A 20,120-nucleotide genomic window follows, 5' to 3' on the forward strand; every position below is an offset into this window, starting at 1 on the left:
AGTATAACCCATGGTCTGTCCACAAACTACATCCATGATTTAGGGTTTTAAAATGCATTTCATCTAGTGCACATTAAACAAACCCAACACAATTTGTACCCCCACCCCCTCTAAACAACTAAACTCTTGACCACCGCCACCAGTATCAGCAGTTATGGTGCTTGAGTTTCACAGATATCCTAATTTATGACACTCGACAATGATAGCATACTGCCTGGCTTTATGAAAATACAGGAAGGTTTCCTTATGTCTTGCTTACCCTGAAGTAATAGGTGGTTATCCAGATTGCACATGGATTATAAAAGCAGAAATGTTTAACAATACATGCAAGTCGCTTTGTATATTTTTTTAAGAGCAGCGAGTCTCGTTTAATGATTCAAAGGGAGGTAGTGTTTAGATTGAAAAAAAAGCCTGACATGTTTTAAAGAGAAAGACACTTAGACGTGCAAGTCCTCCACACCTTAAGCCCAGATAAAAGTAACACATTAAATCCTCCAAAGAGACAATCTTACCCTTAAGCCATCTTTAAACTATGCATCCTCTCCTGCCAAGAAAATAAAAGAGATTAGAGTAAGGTATTGATCCTAGTGCCTGAAGTAATTGTGGACATAATGCTGAAAAATAGGACAAGCAAGTTGAAAATACCAAAAAAGAGCCTCCAAGCCAGAAGTAATAGCTTCAATGTTATTATTATTATTTATTTATTTGGCAGAAGACAAATATGTTAGTTGTGCAATAATCCATGAGCTGAGGATCCAGTAACATGGTGCTGAGGTCAGGCAAGTCTAGTGCATAGTAGGAGGGGTAGATCAAGATCAAGTCTAAACAGGTGGGTCTTGAGGAGGCGGTCGAAGGCAGTGTGAGATGGAGCAGTCCTGAAGTTCTCCCAAAGCTAGTTCCACCACAGAGTGTTAAAGAATGCTGTCATCACAAAGCCCCACAGCAAAAAATTAAAAACTGAATATTCAGTAAAGAAAAAAAAAAGATTAGATGGGGTATTGATCCTAATGTCTGAATAATATGTATGTTATCCATCTGAAACATGTATCCAAAACACCATAATAAACCGTGTGCTTCTCCAGGAAAGTGCTTGTGTCAACCCAAGCTTGTGAAGGGAAGTTTGCATTCATTGGGGACAGGTAGAAGTTGCCTGTGATATTTCCCTTTCTAAAAACCTTTTAGTTTGCTTTAGAAATGATTGTCATCTGACCTGATTGCAATATGGAGAACATGATCTGGGGCAGTAGAAACGATGGATATATGAAATAAAAAGGCTCTAAATATAAAACATTGACTCATCTAACCTCCCTGCAATAAAAATACAATGAAAAGAGGTTAAGCAGATGCACAGCTTTTAGAGCACCATTATTAAAAGGTTTGAGACTAATGAGTTCCAGTATTTAAGAAGCAATAATCACCCATCCAAAGTACCCAGTTCCACAGTGACATAAAAACTGTTACAATACTGTTTGCCTTGGTATGATTCATCACAGCGCAGGGCCATATTGGACAATAAATACAATGAGATTTGTTTAAATTCTCTGTGAGAAAACGTTTCTGTTAAGTAAGACAAATTGACCAAATAGCCTATACAGTACCCAGCCAGAAGAGATCTGATATCTGTCAGCATGAACGCTCCCCAGACAGTGGTCTGTGTGGATCAAGTGTCCTGAGCTGTGTGTGGTATTTCAGCTCTGCAGGAATACAAAGGAAGGCTGAACACAGGAAACACGTACAATAGAAAATTATTGTCGGTCAGGATGTTCTGTGATGGAAAAGGGCTGAGTAATTCTATATGTGAAACAAAACAAAGGTGTAAAAAAGATGAACCCAAATGTGTGAATTCTTAACAAGGAAAGAATAAAAAATTCACACTAATCCAATAACTTTTCATATAGTCTTTTGTTCTTCCTTATCACTGGCTAGGATAATATTTTAATTAAGGCATGCTTTTCTAAAAAAAATACCAATTAACAAAAACTACAAATATTTAATCACAGCACTGCATAAAATGCACTTCACTATTTTGTTTTTTGTAAAAGTTGTAAAAGTTGGATTCATTACATTTTAAAGGATGACTTCTTCATTTTAATTGAATTCTGTAAAACATGAGCTTGACTTCTCAAATACAAAACCAGCATATCTTCTAACACAATTAACCAGGCCTTTTCAACATGCAGAGGAAATGGTGCAACAAACACACTTTGAAAAATAGCGTTGCTTAATTTGTTTTTAAAGCATGACACAGAGACAAACCAGAATTTATTTCGACCTATTTGAAAAACACTTTGATGACCTGCCCTATTAAATTTTTATTACGGTGCTAATATCCTTATGACATCTTTAGTAAAGTACCAAAAATCAAAAACTATGACAATTGTGTGCAATTATAAAACAGCTATCTGTATCACAGGGTTTTTTTTTTTTTGTACATTTTTTGTATTGTCGTTTGATGTAAGGATAGAAGTGACATAATGAAATTGAATCCTATTCTTTTTGCCTGTTGAGCTCCTGAAAATGTGATAACAACTGAGGAAGTGTTTTTGGTCTTTCTTTTACCCTCATTCTCTGAGAGTATTCCCCGAGCTTGTTTGGCACACACACTAACCAGCTTGACCAGTCCAAGGACACTGGAGCTCTTAGAAGTGACTGCTTCAACAGAAAACAATCTGCTAACCCCTCTCTACTTATTCCCTGCCAGGTGTCCATTCACTTTACAGTGCGTGTTGCAATCATTTGATTCTTTATGAAGAACATGTAAAGCGAATTACAGTACTCAGAACCACTTCACATGTGTTTAATATTATGGTTACCGCAGGTTGTGTGTTTATCATACGCTGCTGTTTGTGTGTGTGTGTGTGTGTGTGTGTGTGTGTGTTTTGGCAACTTAGGTATATAGAGAAGCTAGGGAAATTAAAGCCATTTCCTGGTTTTCAATCTCTGTTTATCTTGCCCACGTCTTTATGAAGTCAAACAGACTCCCACCTTTCCTTATTTATATACCCATCCCAGCTGTAGCCCATATGTGCTAATCCTGTAACACAGCAGCCGACTTTGAACAAATCCTTCCAGTACTTGTACAAATGATTGGGGTTAACTGATATAGACAAAGAGGCCAAAACAGTGGGACATTATCAGACTGAATGTCATATTAACTAGGATATTAACTAGGCTTTTTTTTTTTTTTTGACGATAACATGGTGCAAAGTTTGCACTGGTACAAATGGTAAGCTGACCCATTTATACAACCTTCAGTGAAAAAGAATTGATGCATGAAATAAAAAAAGCTCTAAATATAAAACATTGACTCACCTAACCTCCCTGCAATAAAAATACAACAATTGGAATTGGATACCATGATGAATAGAAATAGCAATGTAATTGCATAGCTGTAAGAATTCAAACCTAACCCAGGCTTCCATCCATTATCATTAACCGCTTAATCCTTTACAGGGTCGCGGTGAGCCAGAGCCTAACCTGGCAGACACAGGGAGCAAGGCAGGACTACACCCTGGATGGGACGCCAGTCCATCACAGGGCACCACACACACACACACAGCAATTTAAAATGACCAGTCAACCTTAACAGCATGTCTTTGCACTGTGGGAGGAAACCCATGCAGAACATGCAAAGGCCGGAATCGAACCCAGGACCTGTGAGCCCACCACCACGCCACTGTGCCACCCATTAACCTGGGGTTTCAGAGAAAAACAAATGCCACCGTGACCAAATCTAGATCTGTATGTTTCCTCAAAACCCAATCTTACTGGACTGTTAATTAAAGAAATGTTATCTAATTCTCTTCATATGTACATCAGTGGTTTGTATGTTAATTAAAGCAGTGTTAGCTAATTCTCTTCAGATGTACGTCATTAGTCATACATGCACCAATATCCTTTGCTTGTACCTTTGATGCTTAGGGAAGCCAGCATGGCTTCCTTAGTTATCACACAGTGAATAAGAGAATAACCAATTCCTTTTTATCTTTTTGAACATTTAACATCTTTGTGATGTAATAAATAAATAAATAAATAAATAAATAAATAATAATACTTATTTAACAACACTACAGAGTATACTGCACTCGTTATTTTAAAAGACGCCTGCTGCTATTACAAAGAGCCAGCACTAGAGGACGCCACAGCTCTTGTTTCTATCAACATTACCTGTCCAGTGCACTGGAGACTGGGGACAATAATTCACATGAATCGAGCTTTTACATTCTGTGAATTTACTATTGACATTGGTATCATATCATAACATATACTAAATGGTTATATATTCATGTTTGCCGACAATCTTTTTAACTTGTCACTCTTCAAGTTGTGGATGATTAATCAGATTGGCGTGTCAGAGAGATGCTCTTCTGGCATATGACATCATTGTGAGAGATATTTGCACATTTACAGTAAGTATACTCTGAGAGTCTGTCTTAATAATGGTTCTGATTATATTGAAGGGAAAGCCTATAATGACATAAGAAAACTGGGCCACACAATTGAGAACATGTATCCATCCTTGCTTGTGAAAGGTACAGGACTAATTGAGGTGTCCAGGGCAGGTGTACACTAAGGTGTACTGACAGAGTTGAGGAGCATATCTTCAAACACACCAGTAGTCAACAGCATTATCCCATAGCCTGCACTTCTAATGAGTCCTACATTAATAGACGTTACATTTTTACAAGCATATTTAAAAAACAAAATAATAATATAATAGGACTTAAATAGTATCCTTTGCTTCTATTTAAACAAACACAGTATCTGGAACAGCTACCCTTCGGAACCCTGCAAGCATACAAACCGCAAGGTCAAAAGTCACGACAAGTTGACATTTTCTTCCATTTCTGAAGTGAAACACATGCACGAGGCTGTGCTGGAGCATTTATAAAGCTTGGCTTGTAGTCTGTAGCTAGGTCTAAACGCCAGAGAAAGTCAATAATTAACAATAAACAGTATGCATAGCAACTTTGCTTGGATCTTGTGAGATCTCAGAAGCAGAGTTGGGTCTAATTTTCACCTGGAGGGCTGGCCAAGAGTGCTAGATGCTGCAGTGTATGAAGTGGTGTTGGGGGCTCACCCGGGCTACTTAGACTGGAGGTGGTGGCAGTGAATATGTACGTATGTGTTTGTTGATCTTTTTGAAGACCCGAGGAGTACGAGGACATGGGGAATCAATAGTTTGAAGTTTGATAGCTCGGGTGCATAAAGCAAAGATGGACAAGCGGTTTCCAATAAATGCAATCATAGGACAAGCAAAGCAGTACATTATCTACATTGTTAATCGCATTCTGCATGCTTATGCCTGTATTGGTGATACTACCATAGAGGCTGGGAACTTTATTACCCCTTGCAAGATATGTTAGGCTGATGCTCTTGAATTAAAGAGCTGGCAGCACTATTTACAGAACAATATCTACCACAGCCCAGGCCAGGTGATGCCATCGCTGTTCTGGTTCCCAATGCCTCTACTCTTTTCTTTTACAGGGTTATTATGTCATGTATATATTTCATTTGTAGTGTATGTTCTGTCCACACTTGTACTCTATGTAGTGTGCCGGTCTGGCCAAATTCATGGCAGTCTGTGACTGCTTTATGTGTGTTCATGTCCACCAGGGATGTGGTTGAGAGCATTTTATCTCACACATCAGACTTGCACAGAGAGTCCCTCATTGTGTCAGACTGGACTGGACTGGAGAGGGTCCAAGCATTAAGATGGTATTTCAGATGCACAACATTTCACTTTGCAGATCTTTTCTGTGCATTAAACTGCAAATTCACGTTACCTCCAATAGCATTCACATGCTTTCCAGTGGAATGTCCTTGGAATAACATCCAGTTTATACATTCTTTTTTTTTTTTTGGGGGGGGGGGGGGGGGGGTTTCTTTGTGGTATATTGTACTAGTAACGCTATAAAACTGGTCACAAAACAATAACAAATAAAAAAAAAAAAATCACTGGCTTTTTTCAATAAAGACCAATTATATACAGTGTCCAGGGTGCCAAAAACGGTATAATGTATATAGGTATATTCTACACTGCCCAAATCTAAATAAGATACAGAAATGTATGTTGCTAATTCAATATAAGTACAAATTAAACAAACTACTAAAGCTGGTTAGACATATAGAAAGAGTTTAATAAATAATGCATAACACCACTATCAATAACATTATGGAATTGTATAAAATTATATTAAGTCACTTAACAAAACTCACTAGTGGCATTAATATATACAACACAGGTCATGGAATAGGGTGGGACGAGCGCAATTCCAACAACTTATATAATGGACAAAAGAAACTGCAATAAATAGAAATGATATTAAAATATAAATGATCATATTTACAATATAGATAATAAATGGAATCAGTAGACAAACACATAAACCATCACACAAAAATTGTCACATACAAAAATATACCACAAAACCCTGATTTAAAAAAAAAAAAAAAGTTTATATATATATATATATATATATATATATATATATATATATATATATTATATATATATATATATATATAATATATATCAACCAACCAATTTAAATGCCTGGCTTTATCACCATAAATAGTTTATATATATATATATATATATATATATATATATATATATATATATATATATATATAAGCAGAAAACAGGAAGAAAATAAAAAGACCAAAAAAATACCAGTGTCAGTAGACACACATTCCTGCCTTCTCCCAGTGGAATTCTAGGAATGGCCTTGGTAAATATCACATTTTGAATAGTAGAACTCATGAAGTGCCTCATATAGGCATAACCTAATTTCAGAAGCTGATCCATAGGATATTTTACTTTGCCGGTATTTAATACTATATACCGCCAGATACACTTTATTCTGGTTTAATTGGGACAGGGGACAGGGGACTGGGGACTGGGGACGGGGGTGCTACCAATAATACAAAAAACAACCTTGTTTTAATAAAAGAAAAAAAAAACGTTTCAAGTAAAGTAATATGGAATATGTATGCAATTATGCTGTACATTTTGACTATTGTTTCCCTGAATTTGAAATGCCAAAAAATGTAATAAATATAACAATATAAAAAAAAAAAACTGGTTGGTTTCAATGACACTTGATAATTATGTATTGTTTGCAACTGGGGAGGGGGGGGGGGGGGACTATTTTCAAACTCTTCCTCTGGCAAAAAATCAACTGTTTAATTGAGTCTCCTTATTTATGCCAGGATCCTTGTGCACTATGTTACATGTGCCAAAACTGGACTAAAAACCAGTGCTGTTGGTATTCAATCAAATATATAATTAATAAACAAACGGATCTCAAGTTATACACTGACATAAAATATATGATACATATCTACTGACAAACCGGCACTATTATAAAGAAACTTTTAACTTCAAGCAGCATTTTTAACCAAAGCTCTATCAATGCTTGGATACATATAGTTTAAAAAAAAAATGTAAAGGTAAAGAAGGAAATAAATAATAATAATAATAATAATAATAATAATAATAATAATAATAATAATAATAATAATAATAATAATTGAAAGATGTTATATGATTTAAAAGAAAACAGAATATCTGGAAAATAATCAGACCATTCATAATGCACTGCACCACACAAAACCTACAGCTTTCTGGTATATGATTTGGGAATGTCTGTTTGATGGGAAATCTGAGTTTTTCTGTTAAAAGGAAAAAAGCTGAAAAGTTCTGTTGGAGTCGGTGTCTCTGTCCTTCACCTCCTGATGTCTGTCATTAAAGGGTCTTCTTCATCTGCGATGTCGGTTTCCCCACTGAGACGTCTTGAACTCTGACTGCTGGACCGAACTCGCATGTGAGTGTTGTGGTGGACCTTGCTGCCTTTCTCTTTGTCTCCTCTAGAGGTTCTGGTGTGGTCACGCTCTGGTTCAGGGTATTGATGGCTCGGGTCAGTGGGGTCTCTACTGCCACCCTTATTGCTGCCTTCTCCGTGCCTCTTCTCCGGGGTCCTGGTTGCTGCAGCCTGCTCTCCCTGCTTGTTGAATGCACAGAAGCCCAAGCTGTCACACAGAGCACCCCAGTTCTGCTCACACTGGACACGCACACTCCGAGTGATGGCCTCCTTCACTTCCTCCCCACAGCTCAGCAGGATGTTCACCAGCTCCACGTAAGGCCTGAAATTAAGAAAGAAACACACGTTGAATAATCTCACAACACCTTGTTTTCAATGACTGTAATCAGTCTTTCCAACACAAGCACTGTAATTACATAATATGTTACAAGCTCGTTACAGTGTTGAAAGCTAAACAAACAGTGGTTTTGCATGTTTGAACTTTCTTTCAGAATTTAAATGAATAATCGGATGCACAACAGTCATTAAAACAAGCTTATGAGTTAAAAAAATATATATAGAAAAAAACCAAGCTAGATCTGCTGAGCAAACTTTCATGATATTATAGGAGCAAGGTCTTAATCATTCAAACAAGAGACCACACTCTGAAGGAATGCTTGGTGGCCTAAACATGGAGTGTGGTCCTGTTTCTGGAAGTGTCTCTTTTGGACTAAGATGGAAATAAACATCAATACAAGATAAATAACTGTGGGCAATGATGTGGTCTACCCTTTGAATGAAGTAAACCAGAAATAAGTCTGTGGTTATAGGATGCTTTTTACCAGTTCAGTAACTCCCAATAGCCACCCACATCCACGTTCCGCTTAAGCCTCTGTATACCAACAAACCGAAACCACACACTAGTTCTCAACCAGCAACCAGACCTTATAGTTTAACATGATCAAGAAATACCACTGTGATTGTATGTCTGAAATTCAATTCTCTCTGAATTCAGTCTCTGCTGTGTGGCACCCTAGGCTGTAATTGTAAGTCTTCCTTGAAGTTAATTTAACTTGAAGTGTTACTTCAACGCAACACATCTGGAGGACAATCACCTCAGTCACAGCAGCTACATTTCGGGAGACATGCTCCAGACAAGCGGCAGTTATCCCGTGTCTTCTTTTGAAGGAAATGAACTAACTTCATTCGCTTGGGTTGTTTTGAATGTCTTGAGGGTGTTTTCCTTACAAATTCAATTACAGCAGTAAATGTGACATTTATTTTCCTCTCATGTCTACTTTAAGTTGAAGACTACATGGGTTGCGGTGTGACTCTGAACCTAGATAGTTCTGAAAATGATGTAGGTGCAATACCAGTAGGTACCATACTGCTATTTTAAAACAGCATAATGCAGCTCTGTCCTATGTGTAAAATACAAAGTTAGAGCTATTAGTGTCATGAAAAAGTAAATCACCAAGACCTATATACAGTATTCTCATGTCACAATGTGAAAGTGAAATACAGACACTGTCCTATACCCACAGATTCTAATATTCTCAATAACGTGTGCTAAAAATGTCAAAACCACATTTCATCACACACTGGATAAGTGGCGTGAATAGTTATCATAGTTATGGCAGAAAAGGTACAGGTATTTAAAGAATTCACCAATGAAAAAATGGTTCTGCCGGCCAACGAGACAGAATGTGTTGTAATGAAAGCCCTGTATTCAGATGGAGTGCTCAACCTGATTTCACTTTGATAACAGCTGCCTTTCTGTTTCAGGTCAGCTCATTATATCTTAACGGTATTCATTTCACAAAAACAAAGAGAGCTGAAAATCAGAGCTGGAATATAGACACAGTCATACCTGCTTACATGACTGCTCAAGGACTACAGATTCACCAACATGCTCTTTTGTTTTCTAAACATGCAAGAGGTAAGTCAGATGCCTACCCCTTCAGAATCAGGTCTTGAAAGTGGATCATTTCGACCATGACAATGACGTTCTCCTTCGCTGCAGAGCACAGGTTATGCTTGAGGTAGCACTCTCTCTGCAGTTGAACCACCATCTCCTTGATGGCCAGGCACTTACGGCTGATGCAGCTAAATTTTTGTCTCAGACCATGAGCCATGCATTTGAGCGCGTCTTTGATAAATGACTTACCCTGGGAAGATAAAAAAAAAATAACATAATGCAATTCAAGTCATACTTTTTATTTTTATCAACAGCAGGCCAGCATGCCAAAAGATTTTCACTATGGTCTTACTAGCCAAGGCTCGGCAGCCTCCCTATGGTTTGAAAGGTGTACTGGAAGGCTCATTCCTGATGGAACAAGCTATACTGTGAACTGCTGGAGCTGCTAAGCGGGTGTGACTGCAAGGTCTTTATTGACTGTTAGAAGCACAAAACTCTGCAGTGTATAAAACATATAACATTCAGCTGTTAGATAGACAGAATGGTACAGCTGCAAGCTGCAGCCAGAAAAAAACAAAGACCACTGTTTCCAACCACCTAAGCGTCACAGCTGATTGGGGAAGATGATAGCTGCAGAGGACAATGACATCTAAAAAGGAATCAATGAAAATGCACAACACCCAAATATTTAATTGTTAGAAGATAGGCTGTATCGGCCATGGCAGTGTCGGGGGAAGTAGTAAGTGCATCGTGTTTTTTTTTTTTCTGCCTTGCAACTTGGCATAGCTTATACTGCACTCAGCTGTAGCTGCTGTATTAAACACGTTCGCTTTGATCTTATTGCAATGTATACTTTGTGGTCTGTGCCATGCAATGATCAATTCTCTGCAATAACATCTTAATAAAGTAATAGATGCTTGTTTACCTGTGCATCAAACTTTCCTGCACTGTGGAGAAAATTCATGCATATTTCATGCAGCCCTTGGATTTCGCAGGAGTTGTTTTCAAAACACTCAAAAACGCCACATCCAACGTCGCCAGCACTGATCAGGCAGTGCTGTATCTCAGCTAGAAAGAAGGGCAGGAAGGTTACAATTAGACACTCACCAATACATTAACACTTATACCTTTCAGGTAAGGCTGTTCATTTGAGGACTTGTGGGATTCATATCATGAACTGCTGATTGCACCATTGTTCAGATGTAGTAACTTGGATTAGCTTGCCACCATGTATTGTAAATTCAGACAGTTTTATTCCTATAACAATGCACTTACCTAGTTATTTATCCGTGATTATATCTGAACATATCAACAGATAATCCCAGCCCCACAGCCAGATGGTAATTTAGATTCAGCATGATATAGCATTGTGTAAGTAACATAGCTCAATTCAAACATATATGAATTGGAATGTAACTTCAGAATCTATACCCTTCACCTAAACATAATGTACTATGGTGCAGCCCCAAAGCATATTTTGTGTGTCAAAGATGTTGTTCACTTTTATAATGACTTTGCTGTGTTGTTTCAACACTATGATGTCCATGGACCTTGACAGCTGTTGCAGCTCAATACTGACACTAATTTACCATTATTTACAGAACCAGGGTTGGTCGGGGAGTGATGAAGGAGCGAGAAAAGATAATTTCTGCAATGACATACATATGGCACCTGACACCATGTGTATGTCATTGCAGATATAAAACAAATAAAAACATATTATTTAATTGTACATTTCTGTAGATTACATGTTTTTTTGAACTGATAGAAACGAGGAATGCAATACAATTCCATTGATAGTGTACAGCTGACATGAACTATTCAAGTGTTTTAAGCATAAGAGAAACGTTGTAAGAAATTGTATATATAAGGCCACAGAAAAATTCACATTAAGGATTTGGGAAATTGTAAATCGTTGTAGGAGAGCTAATCAGTTTAATCGCGACGGGATGATGGGGTGCTTGTATTTAAACCTGCTTGTAGTCAATGTGAATTTAAAGCCATGTAATTACATTTTATGTAATACAATATAAGGTTCGACCAAGTCGTATATATATATAATAGATATATATATATATATATAATATATATATATATATATATATATATATATATATATATATATATATATATATATACTATATAGAGTTTTCCAATATCTCAAAATTTTTATAGTTTTGTTGTGTGTAAAAATATTCATTCTGAGCCTGGTAAACAAACAACCAATTTGACAAAGTCTTAAAATATTAAAATAATCTCCAGAAAGAAAAATTAACACACGTATTTAGATATTTCACAATTGTTTAAATTAATGATTTTTGCTTTACGTTATAAATATATATTTTTACAGACAGAGTAAAATATCAGCCAAAGAAAAATAGGATTTCTGGGCTGGCTTCTGGATTTAAAAATCCTTCTAATCAACAAAAAGGTCCTCTATGAAAGAGAGTATAGAGTGTAGCTTTAATTTCTTCTGTGCTGGAAACTGAGCCGTTTTGCTTGTGTTGGCATACGAACGGGAATGTGCTTGGAAAGCACGAGCTGCCCTAACGTGCTCTGAATAGCATAGCGGTGTAATTCACATGTGGGAAGCCTCTAACGAGCGATCGTGCACTTCGGCTCGTTTTGGTGGGTTTTGGAGACGGAACGCAAATGGTTAAATTCTAATTCATTTGCTCACAAATTGATTCTGCGGGTTTTGGAACAGCTCCAGTTGGTGTAAGCCAAGCAGGATCTCTATAGAGAATACAAAAGGGATCAAATCATGGGAGGCGGACATCTGTCCTTGGGTTATTGCATCATTCCGCATTGTATGAATTACACGAAAAAGAGAAATGCTCACTTTTAAAGATTTTAAACTTGTAATACTGTGGCTGTATGTCGTATAGGTATTGCGGATGAACTGCAGTCTGCAGATTCAGCCATCTATACAATCAACTGAATAGTTAATATATCAGATATTCGGCATTCTTGGTAGTTCTTTTTAACATTGCCTTAGTAACTAGCCATATATTACATGGCTGGTTGGGAGAGTTTTGATATGTTTTAAAAAGAGTACTGTGCATTTAAGATAAGCAACCGTAACCTGTGCTATTATTAGTTTACTGAGATATTGAATTTCCTCATGTATTTACAAGGCATCGGTTTTCTTTTACTACTATTTCTTTAAACTTCAGTGGCCTATTCAGATATGTTGTACAATATTTACCATTTTTAAAGCGGTATAGAGCTATTACAAAACATCAATTTGTTTCGTGCAAAACACATGTTAGCGCATACAATAACACCAGTAAAATGCCACCAGCATCTAATGTCCTGGACAGCCTATCGTTTAATATTAAACCCGAGTGAGTCACGCGCTACAATCACACATTTGAGCCGCACCAATGGTACATTGCCGTAGCCTTACCTGTATTCTGCAGAGAAAGGCGTCCTTTTTGCTGGCTGGAGAGTTTTTCCCTGTCTTGCTGGTTATCTGGAAGACCTGTAACATCCACCCCCGCCACCTGATCAATGACTGTGAAAGTCAGCAGGATCGTTGCTAATGTAACCAACATTTCTGCTTGCATAGTTTAAATAGCAGATTTTTTTTAAATTGTTTTGGGGGGTGTGGGGGGTGTGTGGGGGTTCCGTTGGCTTAATTTACCACTGCTTATATTAACCAGCTGTGAAGCGGTGGCTGTGCAATGTAGTGCTGAAAAGTGACTAGGACTGTAAGAGATGCTGCCTATATTTCCAAAGCTCTGGTGTCAGTTTGAATGAAGGAGTAAAGCAGGTGTTGTCATTCGGGGCTCCTGACCAATCACAAACAGAAGCATCCATATCCAAGTTTGAGGGGCGTGGCTGATCTGAAAGTTCTCCAGTCGCAAGATACTTACAGTACAAAATTTCTCAACAAGGTCAGAAGGGGGTGAACTTTTTACAAATGTTTGTATACAAGATTTCTTTGTTTGGTAATTTGATTGTCCAACAACGTTTTATAATTTCTATTATTTATACATTTGCGTATACATTTGAATCCGTGTTAATTGTTACCTCTTTTGAATTTCTCAATAAGTTTTAATGTATTTCATTAACATGAACTCCACGTTAATATGCAACAACCCTAGGATCTGTTGCTCTTTGTAAAAGTCTCGTTGCGATGCAGCCTTTATAAGGAAACTTTATAAAAATAAAAGAAAATATATGCCTTTGCATTATTAAGCGTAGTTACTTTTATTGTTCGAAGTAATTGTAAAATGTGCTAAAGTTCACATCACATTCCTGTCGGGCATGGCGTGTTACTATTTGAAAGTCAGTAAGTTTGGGTTGGAAAGATTTTTTTTACTCTACCGAATACTAGTAAAATGCATCTTATCCAGGGCCGGGTTTCAGAAACCTTGTAATTTCCATTCACTAGTCAAAGCATACATACACGTTATTTTAACTATAAGGTGTTGGTAAATAGTCAGCTGGTACAGCGCAGGGGTTTCAGCGTGTGCATGTGCGTGTGCGTGTGTGTGTACAATACCACCTTGCTGCCAAATGTGTAACAATGTTCTTCAGACGCTGAGGTATTAAACGTTTAACTTCTTCAGAAAATACATTCTCTAAATGCCCCTTGAACCCAGGGGGATCCAGACTGGTGATGTATATAGAATCCTGATCACACACACACACACACACGTCAGAAGTCTAGAGTCACATTCAGTGGTTTATCTGCTCAATGGATGTGCATGACTACAGTACCTAATCTGAAGATGATGCAATCCCACAGCAACATTACTCTAATTATTATAAAACAATGTTCTTCATTTGGAAACTGCTGGGTGGAATAATAATGATGAAAATAATAATAATAAAAAAGATAATAGAGGGGGGATATCGCTTTTTTTTTCTTTTCTTTGTCTGTAGTTTACAACGCTTGTGTGCGTGCGCTCGCGCATTGGCGCCGATCTCTATTGTAAAGTGGAGGTGACCGAAACGTGTGACAATTTATGAACCTAAGGCGTGACGTCACGACAAATTCGTATAAACCCAGATGTACCTAATGGGCCGAATGTCCTCCTCTCGTTTGTAAACTTTCTTATGTTCTTATGTTAATTCCTGTAATTCATGTCGTGTTGCGGGGGTGAGGGGGGACGACGACTGGACAAATCCATGTGCTACCCTCCCCTATTAAGAGTGGGTGGGAGTTGACCACTCCCCCCCATCCCCCCACCCCCCCCCGGGACTATGCACCTATGTGTGTGTGTGTGTGTTCTGCAGTCTAAAGAGATGATCGTTTGTTATTCTTTATGTAACAGAAAATGTTTTAGAATAATATACATCATCTGTTCCCTTCATTGTAGTGTAAAATGGGGGCACCGCTGCAATTCTTGGCATGAGTTACACCCGTCACCCATCTCTTTGGAATGGCAGCTGTTCTGCTCAACACATCGCCCCACAAAGACGAAAATACAGCCTTCAGACATCACGTGACACCAAGAGCGGGCCAAACAGGGCACTCCATCTAGTCAATGCATAACACTACATCCCATTCACTACAGGGCAGGCTATAAAAATAGTTTTCTCCCTGCAAAGGATTCGTTTACGTTAAGGGCAATACACTCTAATAACTGTGAATAATAACATTCATTACATTATTCACATTATTAAACACATTATTTATAACATTATTCAATAATAACATTTCAGCACAGCAGCACACAGGAAATTGTAGTTCTTTTTTGTAACAGGCTGCATTACAGTCTAGGACCCTTTTGTAGTTCAGCAACAATATAAAAACTAAATGCAGTTATTAAACATTTTCAAAACAGAACAATTTACAAGTCCCCCAACTTGGAGGGGACTAGATACGTGTTCACATAACATTGTAGACGTCACAAATGTCATTGTCATGCAACCACCAGACACTTTTTGCCTTCAGATGAGTTGCAGCAAACAGTTAATTATACATAACAAAATAAAACTTACAGTCCAATAAGGGTATGTGGTAAATCTAGACCTAGACAAGTACAGAATAATGTATTTATCTTGCTATATACCGATGTTTTAAAGTATACTTTTGCCAAAATAGGATAGTATAATAGTACTAATAGTATACCAAAACTAGACTATTTTGACACAAGTATACTTGCAGTATAGTACTTTTTTGTAAGGGAAATATATAACATTGCAATATCTGTTTCGGAATAATGTTGATAATATTCACATTTTAGTGTATTAACGTGATTTGGACAAATTATGCTTCAGATCTATAGGCCTATCTTCTGGCAAATGTACATTCAAATGTAAAACAGATGACAAAAACCATAGCTACTACCCCCCCCCCCCCCCCAAAAAAAAAAAAAAAAAAACTTCATATAAATTCCAAAATTCCAAAATAATTTTCAGTTGGATGTAGATGCCATTCTGATTATTTACATCCATATGTATACACATAGTACGACTGCTATTGTAAAATAATCTGTTAGCTTTTAATGCACTTCAAGTTATGAAATATGATTCGTTGTTTGACCATGACGATGAAGCCTATGATAACAAACAAACATAATTAACTAGTGTCGTAGGCTATAACTCATAATCACGACCTTGTCCAAATCTAAAACACACACTATGCTTTTTGGGCAGTGACTGGGTTGTGATAGTGAATGCTTTATTTTCTGCAGAGGAATGTCTCAAAGGCACGCAACCAAACGTTTATCACGGCCGCATATCTGGAAAACTAGTTCGACCTCATGTTTATAGCGGGGTGCACATTACCAAAGAATAACACTATGTAACACAATTTTTGTTCCTGGGTAGTAAGTGTTATTTCTTAATTGCTTATGCCTCAAAAGTATAGAAAAAATGGCTATTATTCCCCACAAACTTTGCTTTTGTGACCAGGACAGTGATATTTTGAAATTTACCTATTTCCAATGGGAAAACGGGCAAATGTGTATCTTTTCGTTCACATAAAGTCAGAAAAAAACAACATATGAATCCAAATTAACATGTATTTATAATAAAGTAATACAAAAAATGACTACAAAAGATTTAGAAGTCAGTAGTTTTTCGAGATTTACGATTATACTGTAAATGCAAAGTTTGTGGGGAATAATAGCCATTTTCTATACTTTTGAGGCATAAGCAATTAGGAAATAACACTTACTACCCAGGAACAAATAAATAAATAAATTTTGTTACACGGTGTAATCTGAGTTTAACCCTTAGCTGCAATATACATAGGCATATACATATAGGCAGTGTTCCTTAGAATTACTGTTAATTTTAACAGGTTAACTACTGGTAAGTACTATACGATACAAATCCAAACAAAATATACAAAATATATTTTAAAAAGTATTAATATCGTACTGTTATCATATACACACATTGTACAATAACACAAAGCAAATGAAATATCTACTTGCTGATTTTATTTTAGTTTATTTGAGTTGTAGCAGTAGCAAGTCACAGGGCAGTGACATCACTTCCTTAGCAACAAGCCTCCTGTGTTAACTTGGGAATGGGATCTTTCAATGCAGCGGGCTTGTGCATATAAGAAAGGAGAGGAAGACTCGTGCAATTAGTTGGAGACAAGCTTTTTCATGCGAAAATTTTGAAAAAACAAGTCAACAAAGTTTAAAAAAATATTAACGATATATTCATAAGTGAAATGGAATTAATACACTGTTGGACCGCTGTCAGATGATAAACGGGTCACTAGCTGGGTGTCCCTGCTCTAGCACCATCGAGTTATAAAATCCAACCTTCTTGAAGAACACACCCTCAGAGCTGAGCAATCAGCAATGGCCTGAAGCCGCAGACACCTGCAGTGGCACATTTGCTGCAATGATGAGCTGGACAGAGGTATGCCCACCGAGGGGTTTATAGCAGGGATCATACATGGCATTAAATTGATTTAACTATCCGATTTTATTTTTTCAGCAAGCTGTATGTTTATGTTATGATTAAACACTCTGCATTCTATTTCATTATTATACATTATAATTAATTTACAGTATGTGTAACTACACAGAAGTAGCAAGCACTTTACAATTATTAACAGCTTCAATTTCCAATATGAAACTGCAATTCTAAACTCTCTGTTATAACCCAATTCCACACATAATATTTTGTTTTATAAATATCATTTTAAATACAGAGGAAATAATTGCCCAACAGGACATCCTATTTAAATAACCCCTGAACTACAGAAGTAGTTCTAAACACCTTAACTTGTTTTGAGTTGCTTTTCCAGTGGAGTTGACTCCTTAGCATTACTTTCTTTTAATTAATAAAAAAACAAAAAACTGACATATGCAATAAAAAAAAAAAAAAAAAAAAACCAAAAACAACATTATGTTAAATGATGGTGAATTAAGGCCAATTAGGACTAATCTAATGCACGTTTTAGCTTGCCTTACGAATATATACGCATTCGGAGTATGTACACTGCAACTGGCATGGGTGGTTCCTTCTCACCTTTCTGCTATTTGTTGGATTAAATCCTCACATATGGCTTGGCTTGGAATCCATCCCTTGAATTTAACATTTCACTGAAATTCGAATGCATTAATGAAAGTAGTCCGTTGAACCTAAATTTGCTTAAACATTATGAAGCCATGTGAATCTGCCTAGTCTGTGAAATACATAAAACAGAACTCTCTTCACATTACTGGTTGCATTGTTGGGTTAGCTGAACAACTAGGAGGAACATCATTCATGAGTGAGCTTGTGCAGCACTTCCCACTTTCCCCATGGTAAACTGGGAGCAAACATTCAATCTCAACCTTGTGCACAGCAACACAAAAGACAAGGGGATGTATTCAACTGGTCTAAACACTGCCATACTTTAAATCATTAAAAAGACTCTCCCTGCTATTTCCTGTGTTGAAATGCACAGACATGCATGCACTGTTGCATGTTTGATTGTATAGCTGTTATAGTCTCTATATTATCTCAGTGGCAATATTTTGATCTACCAGTGATAGAGCAATTGAATAGACCCCAAGGTCCCTGAGATTATTTTATTGCATTGTCCCTTCAAACTTACATTCATCCTCCGCCCCTCCATACAAAAAGGGCTAAATACTGTACAACAGCTGATTTTAAAAGACAACTCCAATTTACACACTGCTAATGCTTAAACCACAATTATAATCCAATTGCATACAAATCATTATTTTAAATTCATTTCAGGTGCTGCATTTAGATACACTTCAAACCAGTGACACATTCTCAATCAGACAGCCATTATGCTGCATTCCTACATGTTATCATAGCCCTTGAAAGCCTCATGTTAAAACCGTGTAATACTTCATAAATCATAAAGCACCAATAAAAGAAAAGGTGCTTAAGGTTGCTAGCACGACTACTTCTAAATGGCTCTTTAGCATTAATTAGTACAATAGGGTTACAATTGTGTCATCTTCACAGGCGTCTAATAACGTACTCAGTGGCAGATCTAAAGAGCGACACTCCTTAACTGCGTTGAAGCTTTTTCCTCAGGGTGATTGATTCACTTATAATAACTTATTCTCACTCTTGAAAATGATGCACCATCCTCGCATTTAGCATGTGAACAAAGAGGATGGCATTTACAAGGTTTCAGTGCATGCTGATCTCATATTATTTTTAATCTCAGATTTAGAAACTCGTATAATGCAGCGAGCTTTGAAATCAGGTTTATTCTTTTTAAGGCGGTGGTATTAAGTTCTTCTGCTGTTTAGGTCATTAATATAGAGAGCATGTTTTGGTGAACTTTGTGAAGTGTTTTTAACATTGTATGTAGAGACATGTGCATTTTACCAGATATCCTTGCAGAAATGGATGTTCATGGAATTCACAGCAAATACACTTTTTACATGGGACCCGTGCCCACAGGTGTACCTCCTGCATGATGATTTATTTAATTATTTTGAAACTTTTATTACTGTTGGGCCCCACAAAGACAAAGAATGTGGGTGGTGTGAAAATAATTTTGGAATGACTCTATTTTGCAAGTACTTGCATGATTTTAATTGAATTTATGAATAATGTCACACCTACACAAATGGCTGCTAAGTAACACTTATAATATTGTATTAAGTAATGTACCTGTCATAACCTGAAATGTAATTCTTTAAGCTATACTGTCTGCAATGTATGCATCATGTCACATGTCATGTGATCCTCTAGACCTCTACAAGTTGTGTAACAGCTGTGTTAATTTGGATCATTCCAGTAAAATACAGATTTAATATCAACAGAACTTTAAAGATAAATCAAGGTTCATAAATAACATAGGAAGAGCTCAGAACATGATATGCAGCCCCTTACTGAGCCCAAACTTTAGCTAAGGCATGATTATGGGAGGAAAATACCTCTGTGGAAACGTGGATACAGAAATCAGCCACTCCTTTGTGCCACACCTTCTATGTAGCACCTTC

General features: G+C 37.0%; 1 protein-coding gene across 1 annotated transcript; it reads right to left on the minus strand.

Annotated features, from left to right (window-relative positions):
- Window positions 1–7,562: 7,562 nt before the first annotated feature.
- On the minus strand, window positions 7,563–14,370 carry LOC121324142 (stanniocalcin-2-like). Its single transcript, XM_041265659.1, has 4 exons — window positions 13,133–14,370; window positions 10,649–10,791; window positions 9,762–9,973; window positions 7,563–8,148 (listed from the first exon to the last, which is right to left on the minus strand). Exons 1-4 carry the CDS (start codon window positions 13,290–13,292, stop codon window positions 7,731–7,733), a joined length of 933 nt encoding a protein of 310 aa, XP_041121593.1. The 5' UTR covers window positions 13,293–14,370; the 3' UTR covers window positions 7,563–7,730.
- Between the last annotated feature and the right edge of the window lie 5,750 nt (window positions 14,371–20,120).

Source organism: Polyodon spathula, chromosome 12, assembly GCF_017654505.1.
Source record: "Polyodon spathula isolate WHYD16114869_AA chromosome 12, ASM1765450v1, whole genome shotgun sequence".
In the NCBI taxonomy this organism is placed as follows: domain Eukaryota; kingdom Metazoa; phylum Chordata; class Actinopteri; order Acipenseriformes; family Polyodontidae; genus Polyodon; species Polyodon spathula.

What these genes read in the sequence shown, in the direction of transcription:
- LOC121324142 (XM_041265659.1), bottom strand. Translation starts at nt 13,292, where the DNA reads ATGCAAGCAGAAATGTTGGTTACATTAGCAACGATCCTGCTGACTTTC. An exon ending in CCTTTCTCTGCAGAATACAG is followed by an intron (nt 10,792 to 13,132) that starts GTAAGGCTACGG and finishes CCTTCTTTCTAG; the next exon opens with CTGAGATACAGCACTGCCTG. An exon ending in CAAGACCTGATTCTGAAGGG is followed by an intron (nt 8,149 to 9,761) that starts GTAGGCATCTGA and finishes TCTTAATTTCAG; the next exon opens with GCCTTACGTGGAGCTGGTGA.